Below are 12,645 nucleotides of genomic sequence, written 5' to 3'. Positions count from 1 at the left end.
AATAAATAAGACTCTCTAGGACTTTCTTTAGAGAGTATAAAGTTTATATTATTATATCCTAGTAATCTATTATTTAGTAGTCCTTACTAATACTATACTCTAAATAATAAATAGGCATAAAGATATATATCTCTAAGAATAAATTTAAGATTATCTATATACTATAGACTAATAGATTAATAGCTTTACTACTAAGAAGCTTACCTTTAATAAACTTTACTATTTAATCTAGGATTACTAAAATAGCACTAATAATAAACTAAAACCACTAAACACTAAAGAGCTTTTACCCACTATACAGAATACAGAATTCACCTAATATAACAAAATAGAGAATCTTCTTACCTAACTTACTAAGGTTTAATTAAAGCTTACTAAGAATTTAACTAAGAGAAACTTATTTAATAGGAAAATAGGTAGTACTTACTAGCTATAAAATCCCCCTTAGAATAACCTAAACTTACAAATAAATAATAATAATCTCTAAGTTTATAATAAGATATACTAAGGCAATATAAATAGCCTTAGTAATTCTAGTAATAAGCATTATTAGTAATATTTTAATTATACAAAATAGGGATATAAAAGTTCAAGCTATCCAATACCTTAGAATATAGAACACTAAACTTATAACTTTAATCTTTTTTATAATAACTAGATACAGATAATAGTAAATTAAGTATAAACACTTTATATAGAGCCTACTGCCACTATTAAGTCTATCCTAAGCTTTAAGACACTAAGATCCCTAATAGGTTTCATATTAACACTAACAATTCAGCATAATTATAAAGCTTTACAGGTAATACAGTAAGAAAAGCAAACTCTAATAAGACCTTTCTAGTAAAATACTAACTATACTAAACCTTAGCATCCTAAAAGGAAGCTTTTTAAACCTTAGCATCCTAAGAACAATAGCTTATAACCTAAGTACTCTTTTACTAAGCTATAATGCCCTTTAGAAGTTAAAGCAGTAATATACTTAACATCTTAATCTTAAGTATAGAACCTTCTTAATATAAAAATCAAGAAGAATATATATAACAATAAGGAAAAGGTTATAAATAATAAGAAGCTTATAACTTTAGCAGAAACTATTATTAGCCACCTAGAATAAATTTAGCATTCTCTATCTCAGAATAAACCTTAACCTATTCCTAGTCTTTATATAATTAAACTAGGAGACTATATTAAAATACCTATAATAAACAATAATAAAATAGATATTAACTTACCTAAGGAAATTTTAAAAGCAGAGTTCACTAGACTTTAAGATAAGCTAAAGCTATATATTAAAAAATATATAGTAAAGAATCAATAGAATAAGTCTAGTAAAACAGATTTAAATACCGCTAAAAAGCTATACTATCTTCTTAATAAAATCTAAGTAACTAAACAGTATAAGATCCTAAACTTTAAGATTAGCCACTATCTTAAGGATATACTAATTACTATAAATATATTAAAGTTACTCCAGATTACACTATCTATTCAATAACAGCTATTACAACTTATACAGTATTATTAAAAGCTAAAAAGTATATAATATAAAGAGAAACTAATAAATATTCTAGCACTATTTAAATAGATCCTAGAAATAAAAATAAATAAAAATCTAAAAGAACTCCTAGTATCTATAGAAATACTTACTTATAACTTAATATAAAATACAGATTTAAAATACCTAACTATTTACTTAAATAGCAGATTACCTAAAGAGGCAATAGCTATCACCTTAGGTTATATTACTAGATACCTAGAAAGTTATTAAACTAATATAATCTTATTAAATAGTAGATTAAGAGTAAACTTAGTCAATAGCTATTTCCTTAAGGACAATAAAATATAATTACTTAATCTATTAGAGAAAGAACTAATTTATTTAGTAAACAATAAGGTTATTTATATTATATAGTTTATTATCCTAGAGCTATAAATAAAAAATATTTTAACAATAATTATAATCTACCTTATTAATAAAAATAGTAACTAAGATTTACTTATTAACTATCCCTAGCTATACTATATTTAAGCAATTAAATACTATACTAATAAAAAACTTATTATAAAGAGAATTAATAATAAATATTCTATATTAAATATTACACCTTGCCTACGCCAATACTAACTAATACAGAGAATTAAGACTAGCTATCTAGTATATTAATAAGATTAATTAGAAAAGCTAGAAAAGAAGAATATTATCTATATTAAAGATAATAAATAGATTTTATATAAAGTTAAGGGTATCCTTACTAAACTCTATAGTATAATCCAAGGAACTCAAGAGCAAGATAATAACCAGGGAAACTAAATACCACTATTAATAACTCTAAGTTAATAGAATAGCAAACTAAGGACCAGAGTAATAAGAACCTTATTATTACTATAGAGATAAGAAACCAAGACAGTAAACTATATAATACTAAAATAATAAATAATTATTATTATATACTAGACCCTTAATATAACTATTTTATAAAGATTTTCTATAATTACTAAGATTATATTTCTAAAATAAAGCTAAATATATTAAAAATCAGCACTAAAAGGTTACCCTGCTTTTAGGCATATATAGAGAATAAACTATCTTCCTATAACACTACCGCTAATAAGCATATATAGCGCAAAGGCACTATATCCACTAGTCTTACTTATCCTCTTTCTAATTATTACCTAGTATTATTCTCTTCCTTATAGCTATCTTCTTAGTATATAGAAGCCCTCACACTAATTAAAAAGGAAGTAACTAAGATTTTACCTCCTATATATAATATAAACTTACCTCCTCTACCTTAATAACCAGAATCTAAAACTTACTATATATATTACTAAATATACTATATAAGATTTATAAATAAAGAACTTACTTCTATAATAAACTAAAAATCCTTATAAAAAGAAATTAAAAATCTAAACTTTATACCTATATAATAGACAGTATAAGACCCTAGGGCACTAGAAACTGAAATCTTAACACTAGAATTAGAATCTTTACCTCCTTAATATAAATAGAATATAACTTCTTTACTTTAAACCTAAATACTGCAGTAAAAAATAATAAAACAATAGCATAAAATAAAACACTACTAAACAAGCTATTCTAAGACTATAATAATATAACCTAAGTAACTTACAACACTAAATACTAAAGCGGCTAGCTAAACACTAGTAAATTTAAAAACCTTAAAGTAGGCTAAGATACTAAATACTAAACTAAAATAAAGGGCATTACTACTAATATAAATAACTAAATAAGAGATATAGAATTCTACTTTTATACTAAAGGCTATAGAAATAGGAAATAGATACTAGATACTTATAACTAAGAATAATCTAAATACTATAGAAATTCAAACTACTGAAAAAATAAGCTAGACATTAGATTTAAAAATCTAGTTTACTAATATAGAAAATTCAATATACCTACAGACATAATAGACTAATAGCTTAATAGTAACCTTAGTAGCAGCTAGATAGACTTAGATAGCTAGCGCTAAACCTAGGGTTAACTCCTTAAATTACCTTAGTGTCTATAATACTAATACAGCTAAATAAGCAGAGAAAATTAAAAAATTAAAACTTAAACTACTATATAGCAATTTAAACTCTAATATAGTAAATTATAAAAATTACTAGAAACTTATAGCATAGAATATACTAATAATATATATACTTAGCTCTAAATAAGTTAAACCTAAGTACTTAATATAATAAGATATAGATATCCCACAGATAGGATAAGATATTAGTAAACAAGACTCTAAGATTTCAAAAATTTCAGTCTTAAGATCCTTAGGGTTAAGTAAGGCAGCATAACTTTAACACTAAGATACATAAGAAATAACCCTACCTCTATTTTATATAAGGAATTTAAAAATTAAGGCTAACCCCTTATCTTTATAAAATTTAAAGCAATTCTACCAGCTTTCTAACTTACCCTATAAAACTATAATTTCCTAGTTTATTACTAATAAAATCAAGTTAAAGGATATAGCTAAAATACTAGCTTAAAAGTCTAAGATTATATAACTATATTATATATATAAAGATTATTTTATCTTAAGCATTAAAGAACTTAAATAAACTAATCTTATAAAGCACTATATTCTACTTAAAAGCAATATAACACTATAATCAGTTCTAAATAGGAGATATAGCCAATATAATATTAAAGCTACATAAGAATTCCTACCCCCTATAGAAAAATACAGTTTAATTATATATAGTAATAAACCTTAGGCAGCGCCTATAACTTAAGTTCTTAAGCCTAGGGAATTAAAACTAGGATAACCAGTATAACTACACATAGTGCATAACTATAGGATAATCAATAAGGATATAGTTAAATCAGTATACCTATACTATAATATAGAAGCTAACCTAGACTCTATCTACTGCAGAAGATTAAAAGTTTTCTCTTAAATAGATATATTATAGGGATTTTAAGGAATTCCTATTATTAAACTAAATAAAATTAAAATAGGATTTAGAACTCTAAATAGTCTTTACTATTATAATAATATACTAATAAGGCTTATTAGCTTACCTAATACCTATATACACTTTAGAGACCTTATATTTAGCTATCTTAACTTTAAAGATAGCATTAAACTTTAGTTTATACTAAGATACCTTAAAGAACTTATAATTATATTCTTTATTTATATTAATAACTATAATATAGTATTAGAAATATTTAATTAGCACTTTAAATTCCTATAGAAATTCTATTTTCTAAGAATTATATAGGCACTAATTAGCTTAACTAGGAGGAAAATAGTATTATTTAAGTTATAAATTAAAACTCTTAGATTTTTAGTTAATATAAATAGAATTTACTTTTTATTAAAATACCAGGAGAAATTTAAGCAGCTATAGAAATATTTCAAAGAGAACCTACCCTATACTTAGAATAATATATAATAACTCCTATATCTTACACTATTTATATAAAAGTTTATCCCTAGGAAAGCTAACCTTATCTATACTATTAAGGCAGTATTCTTTAAATAGGTTACTAAGAAAACCAAGATAAGCAAGATATTAATATTAATAATAGATATTTTATAAGATATACTAATATAGACCCCTAAAGTACAGATAGTACTCAAGAAGATCTACAATAATATCCAGAAGAATACTACCTTAGGAGCTAATTCATTAAAATAATTTTATCTAGCTACTAATACCTCTAAAATAAGCATAAGAGCTATACTCTCTTAACTTAATAAAATACCACTAGGTAAAGAGATTACTTCTATAAACTATAAATATATAAGGGTTATTATATAGATAAGTAGCAAGCTAAATAATACTAAGCGAAGATATATAATACCTAAGAAAGAAATACTTATAGTAGTTAAAGTGCTAAAGGAAACTAAATAGATAATCTTATACTTAATATACCCTATAAAGGTTTATATTAATTATAAAGGAATTATAGACTCTATAGTAAACCTAGGTTACTTATATAATAAAATTAGCTAATAGATTAAAATCCTAGGAAAATTTAATATTAAGTTTATTTACTGCTCTTACGAAAATAAACTGCTACGCCTAGTAAATAGAATATTATACCTACCAGAAGAATTATAAAATAACACTAAACTAGTAAAACTAAAGCTAAATATTAAAAAAGTCTTTAGTAAAACATTACCTATAAAGATTTCAGTATACACTATAGAACTTACTATAAATATAATTCTACCAAGAGAGAAGCCACTAAGAAAATCATTACTCACTCTATCCTACCTATCCATAGGCTATTAAAAAAACAAGTCTTAGTATATAGAGATTATTTCTATACTACTCAGTAATATAAGTATAATAAAGAAAAATTAATAAAGGCTAATAAAGCAATATATCCTATAATATAGAATTATTAATTAAATTCTATATTATATAAAAAGCAATAAATTACTAGCAATATATATAATAGAAAGTAAGGTACTACTTATTTTACAGTAGGTATATAATATATATAGATACTTTACAGTAAATATAATAATTAAAAAGCTAAAAGGAAAATACTAATAGCCTTTAAGATTAAGTAATACTAAGAACTATTATTATTTATATATAATATACCAGTAGATAGCACCCTAGATCCCCTAAACATAACCTAGGAACATTTTATACCTTATACTATAAGAGCTTATTAGAATAGATTACCTTAGGCCTATTAATTCACCTTCAGCAGATAAATATAAATATATCCTACTAATTACAGATTATATAATAAAATTTATTAGCAAAGTATACCACTACTCTATAGATAGAATAGAAGTTCTAAACACTTAGGAATTAAACTAGGGCATAATATTTAAATAGCCCTAGGCAATCTACTATAATAATAGCAATTACTTCTCTAATATAGTATTTCAAGCTGCCATAATAAAGCATAGGATATAACTTAAGTTTAGTCTAATATTATACCTATAGAGTATAGGCTTACTAGAATAAAATATATACTTAATAAAAAACTAATTATAAAAATAGGCAGTAAAATAAGAAGGCCTTTTATTAAATTAATAGCACTAAGCATTAATACCTATCCTAATAAACCTTAATTATCAATATATTAAGAATCTAGGAATATCACTAGCTATAGTAATACTTAGCTTTAAACCTTTCTTATAATATCTAAATATCCTAGATACCTTACTAAGTAATAACTATTTAAAGAATATAGACTTAACCTTAAGAGAACTTAACTTAGCTCTTATTAATATAAGAGAAAAGCTAAAGATAGAAATTCAGGATTAATAAAGTTTATAAATAGACACTAAATTACTATTATTACCATAATAATTAAAAATAGGCACAGTAATATAAAAATATCTTAATAAACCAGGAAAGTTATACACTAAGTTTTACAAGATATAGAGAAACCTTTTTATAGTTATTTAATAAAACTTAGATATTACCTATATAATAAAGAACTTAATTAATCTACCTAAAATACATAAGATCTATATTAATAATCTTAAATTATATATCTTACATTTAAACAGATTATATCTACCTTTACTTAAATATCTAGTATAGCGCAAGGAAAATATTAATAATAAATAAATATTAAAAGATTTATCTTAAGACTATCCTAAAGAAGTTAGATAATTAAGAATAAGTATATAGGCAGAGTTAACCTATTTAAACCTACAATAATTATATAGATAGAGATAAGGCCTTTATAATCTTCTAAGAAATAGAAAAGTATATTCATTATAATAAGAATAAAGTTATATAATTAAATACTTAAAAATAAGAACTTTATAAGGAAATAATAAGAGAAAGAGGTTACTAGGCTAAATAGCCTTTAAGATATAAGAATATATTATTATAGAATAATTAACTAGAGAATATACTATTATATTTATAAAAGAGAATAAGGTTTAATTACTATATAAGGAACTAATATAGTTTAATTTATATTATAAATAATACTATTAAGAGATTAAGGCAGTATATTACAGGGGTTAGCCCTACCTACCTTAGTTATTATATTAGTGGCCTTTACTACAGCGCCTTCTGCGCTATAGTTAGCCATAATAACTTAGCTAATATAACAACCTCATTGCACGCGTGCGACCTATCTACTTTTAGACCCACTAGGTATTCAAGAAATAGTGCACTGCACAAGGTCCGGCATTTTGCCGTCTGGAGCTCCAACATTACTCGGTGTTGCTTTGACTTTCTTTCATTGTTCATCTTTGTCATCCATCAAAATATCCTTTAATATTCTCTTCGTACATCGCTGCTACTTGTTCATTTCTTCTTTCTTTCATATTCAGTCGACAAACGCTCAGACAATCACCAGAGACACGTTACGTGTCGCGACTTCCTCGCCACCATGTCTTCTCACGACCCTTCGCGCTTCGACGATTCTGAGGACGAGGAAGACTTCAACCCTGCGCCCGCTGATCTATCTGATGACGAACAAGATGGCGGCAACCAAAAAGTGAAGCGTGGAAGCAGTCCTGCGCCTCGCGACGATGACGACGACGAGGATGAGCGACCCTCCAAATCGCGACATGACGATGAGGAGGAAGAAGAGGAAGAGGAGGAGGAAGATACTGGTAGACGTCGCGACGATGATGACGAAGAAGACGAAGAAGAAGAGGACGAGGAGGATGAAGACATTCAACAGGTAAGGGAACTTTAGTCTGTCCTGGCGCGTTTGTTGCCTGCTATGTCTTGGTTGGTGCTGACTGCTTTTAGGGCCATCGCAGAAAGCGCAGAAAGGAGCGAGGTGCCAATTTCTTCGATATCGAAGCCGAAGTCGACGATGAAGACGAGGGCGAAGACGACGAGATGCTGGGTGAAGAGATAGGAGACTTCATCACCAACGACCATCCAGATGACATCGCGGAAACCGGTATTGACGATGACCGACGACATCGCGAACTCGATCGCCGCAGGGACATGGACTCTAGTATGGATGCCGAGAAACAAGCAGAGATTCTGCGACAACGATACGGTAACAGACGCTCTGGCAAAGGCTTCAGGGACGTATCCGTGGTTCCCAAGCGACTTCTCCTCCCCAGTGTGGATGATCCAAGCATCTGGGCTGTCCGATGTAAAGAAGGGAAGGAACGAGAAGTTGTATTCTCCATCATGAAGCGTCTAGAAGAGCGAGCGGGTACGAAGGACGAACTCGCCATCACTGCCGCTTTTGAACGCGGAGGTATCGAATCCGTGATGAAGGGGTTTGTCTACGTTGAAGCTCGACGTCAAACCGACATTCTCAAGGGACTTGACAGCATGATGAACGTTTATCCCCATTCCAAGATGATCCTTGTCGACATCAAGGATATGCCTGAGCTGTTCCGCATCACTAAAACCCCTACTCTGGAACCCGGAGCTTGGGTCCGTCTTCGAAAACCCCCAAAGCACAATGGCGATCTTGCTCAAGTCATTGATGTTACTGAGAACGGCCTGGAAGCTCGTGTTCGCTTCATTCCCCGATTGGACTATGGTTTACGAGACGATGCCTTGTCCGCTGATGGCAAGCGTAAGCGACCCTTCGGCAATGGCCCCAAGCCACCTCAGCGACTGTTCAGCGAGATCGAGGCTCGAAAGCGTAACCCCCGTGCTATCCAAGGAAACCCTTCCACCGGCACATGGACATACAACAACGAGGAGTTCGAGAACGGATTCCAAGTCAGGGATATCAAAATCCAACAACTTACCGTCACTGACGTAAACCCATCTCTCGAGGAGGTTACCAGATTCGCTTCAGGAGCTGAAGATGGAACCGAGAACCTCGACCTCAAGGCGCTGGCACACAGTCTCAAAGATAGCAACGCACTGGCTACGTACCTCCCTGGCGACGTTGTCGAGGTCTACACCGGTGAGCAGAAGGGTGTTGTTGGAAAGGCCATGCGTGTTCACTCCGATGTCGTTTCAATCACCGTTACTGAAGGTGAACTCGTTGGACAAGAGATTGATGTCCCCATCAGAGCTCTTCGCAAGCGCTTCAGTGTCGGCGACCACGTCAAGGTCATTGGCGGTAGCAAGTTTAGAGACGAAGTCGGAATGGTTGTCAACATTAAGGACGACAAGGTTACACTTTTGACAGATCAGACAAACTCAGAGGTCACGGTGTTTAGCAAAGATCTGCGTGAAGCTAGTGATATCGGTGGTCAAGGCTCACTGGGCCAGTACTCGCTACACGATCTGGTGCAGCTCGATCCTACGACTGTGGGTTGTGTTGTCAAGGTTGATCGCGAGTCGCTTGTTGTCCTTGATCAGTTTGGAACTCCTCGCCAGGTTATGCCATCGCAGATTTCGAACAAAATTCCAAAGCGAAAGTTGGTCGTCGCCGTTGATCGACATGGCTCTGAGATTCGTCTGGAAGATGTTGTCAAGGAGTACACTGGTCAGCAGCGCCAAGGCAAAATCATCCACATTCACCGTTCATACATCTTCCTACACTCCAACGACAACAAGGAACATGCAGGTGTTTTTGTTACCAAGGCCAACATGGTCAACACTATTGCTGCCAAGGGTGGCCGCGTCAATACTGCCGCATCTACCGGTCCTGATTTGACAGCCATGAACCCAGCGCTCAAGCTTCACAAGAACGGAAGTGAGAATAAGCCCTTGCAACAACCCAGGTCTTTTGGACGAGATAAGGCAATCGAACAGACTGTTGTTATCAAGAAGGGAGCCTACAAAGGTCTTCTAGGCATTGTCAAAGACACCACAGACACCCATGCTCGCGTCGAGCTTCATACGAAGAGCAAGACGATCACGGTGCCTAAGGATAGTTTAGCGTTCAAGAACAGGATGACTGGTGCTACGATTGATATCGCCAGCCGAGGGGGTCGCGGTGGTTATGGCGGTGGTGCCGGACGTGGCGGCGGTGATCGTGTGCCAGGATGGCAGAGCGGCTCCCGCACACCCATGGCAGGTGGTAACTCTGACAGAGTGCCTGCCTGGGGATCACGTAGTAAGTTTATTTATCACTGGATTGATTTCATGTTACTAACATAGCATAGCACCTGCTGCAAGTGGAAGAACGCCCGCTTGGAAGGCCCAAGATATGTCTGGCGCCCGAACACCCGCATGGGCAGATGGTTCGCGGACTGTCAACCCATATGACGGCAGCCGTACGGCTTACGGGTCTGGTGGGCGCACGCCAGCCTGGCAGGCTGGTGGAAGAACCCCTGCCCCAGGTGATGCGTTTGGCGCTGGATCACGTACACCAGCTTATGGTGGAGGTGACAGCTGGGGCTCAGGATCCAAGACACCTGCTTGGGGGGTTACCGCGCCAACTCCAGGAGCCAGTGGCGGTGATTCGTGGGGTTCAAACTCGTACGACGCCCCTACTCCCGGTGGTGCACTCGGTGCCCCAACTCCCGGTGCCATGAACGCTCCTACACCTGGCGCTTACTCGGCGCCTACACCTGCTGCTATCAGTGCACCAACACCTGGTGGCTGGCAAGGCGGATGGGGAGCAGATTCGGCACCTACCCCTGCTGCTGGTGCTCCCACTCCTGGCTACTACGCTGCTCCTACCCCGGGAGCAAGTTACGGTCCACCAGAGACTCCTGGAGCCACTGGTCCTCGGTACACTGATGACGACTGATTACGGGCAGTACAAGACTGAACAACCATTGGGGTGTGTACGTGGCGGATGAATGCAAAAGGCGTTTGGGAAGACAGTAATTGTATAATCAAAATATTCTGGCAATATGCCAATTAGCATTAAGAATTCTATTCAAAGTTAGACGCTTCATCTTGTGTAAATTGTTAACTGTCTCATGTGCACCAGGAAAGTTAGCCTCTAACCTTTAGGTACATAAATAAGCAGTCTAAGAGGTCTGTTCTTAGTAACGTAAACTGCCCAAACCTACTAACTTGGTCTCTTGTGTTAACAGTGGCCAATCTTTCTAATGCCCCGAGGACTGTCTGATGACTGACAGAACCTCAGTGACGTGGAGGACGTGAAGGTCATGAATGTCCTGATAGTATTATTCTTATCGATAAGGGATGACCATCTTTTTCTGACTTGAGTGAATCTGCAAGACAACCCTCCGCAACTATGTTACTCCGAAATTCACTTACCATACCCGAGTCCCTCGTTTGATCTACACCGATATTATAATGTCTTTACGCTTTACGCCGCCACGGAGGGTGGCCTCCTTAGCCCACCCACGATCATTCCGTCTCGAATGCCCTGCCGCTCGCTGCAACAACACACGATCTCCGCCAACATGCGCTTTCTCAACAAAGCCAACAGACCGTCGCTCCAAGATTCCCAACACGCAAGACTCTGCACCTAGCGAAAAGCCTGCGAAAGTGCGAATAACTCCCACGACATCGGAGCAATCTGCCGTGCTTCAGCAACGATTACAAGAAAAGTCAGCCAATTTAGCCAGGAACAGAGAGGAGCAACTGCGAGAAGCGAGACAAAGACGACTGGACAGGATCAGGGAAGAGAGGGGGAAAAGCAGGCAGGTGGAAGAAGATAAAAAGAAGGAGTTGACGAAAGACGAGGAGGAAAAGAAAAAGAAGGAGGACTATAAAAGGAGATACAAACAGCTGGAGAGAAATTGGCTCAAGTTTATGGTCGGTATGCCGATTTTCCTGGTAACGAGTTATGATCTTTTCCAAAGACGTAAGTTATCCAGCCATGCATTGGTTGTGATGTTATGCTAATAAGTTCAGTGGTTATGAAAAGAGAGCCCAAGGTTCCTCCATGGAAGCAGGCCAAGATTAATAAGGAGAAGGAAGAGAGAGAGCAAGGGGAAAAGTTAGAGCAGCATGGTGAGGAGCTCTTGAGGGACTGAGGTAGTTCTCTAGGAGACAGAAGCCTGAATAGTGGACTTTGCACCTCATCCGGGACGGCAGAAAGAAGTTGCCAGTTCTAGATAAGCATATGAGATTGTATTTCTGTGGCGAGAACTTTCATCTTTAAGATAAAAAGAGCAGCTTACTTTTTTGTTTCAAGATGAAAGTTCTCGCTGCAGAAATACAAACTCATGTGGTTATCTAATGAGGTTGTATATCAGTGTAATAAAAACAAAACATGTACGATATTGGTATAGGGCAGGGCGAGAAAAGAATTCAAGCCTCACGGCTGTCGAAACGGTATTATGATGCAAAGAAGATACTTTAAATGCTAGATTACGATAC

General features: G+C 34.2%; 2 protein-coding genes across 2 annotated transcripts; both read left to right on the top strand.

The window, feature by feature from the left end:
- Positions 1 to 7,855: 7,855 nt before the first annotated feature.
- Positions 7,856 to 11,095, top strand: SPT5 (transcription elongation factor spt5; the record flags this gene model as incomplete). The annotated part of the gene is made up of 3 exons (XM_044855697.1): positions 7,856 to 8,152; positions 8,224 to 10,456; positions 10,506 to 11,095. The coding sequence occupies 3 exons, from the start codon at positions 7,856 to 7,858 to the stop codon at positions 11,093 to 11,095; spliced, it is 3,120 nt and encodes a 1,039-aa protein (XP_044703010.1).
- A 518-nt stretch (positions 11,096 to 11,613) lies between these two features.
- On the top strand, positions 11,614 to 12,299 carry FPOAC1_011314 (uncharacterized protein; the record flags this gene model as incomplete). The annotated part of the gene is made up of 2 exons (XM_044855696.1): positions 11,614 to 12,127; positions 12,178 to 12,299. 2 exons carry the CDS (start codon positions 11,614 to 11,616, stop codon positions 12,297 to 12,299), a joined length of 636 nt encoding a protein of 211 aa, XP_044703009.1.
- Between the last annotated feature and the right edge of the window lie 346 nt (positions 12,300 to 12,645).

Source organism: Fusarium poae, chromosome 4 (assembly GCF_019609905.1).
Source record: "Fusarium poae strain DAOMC 252244 chromosome 4, whole genome shotgun sequence".
Classification (NCBI taxonomy): Eukaryota; Fungi; Ascomycota; class Sordariomycetes; order Hypocreales; family Nectriaceae; genus Fusarium; species Fusarium poae.
The sequence above is the reverse complement of the archived record's forward strand: the minus strand, read 5'-3'. Positions and strand labels throughout refer to the sequence as shown.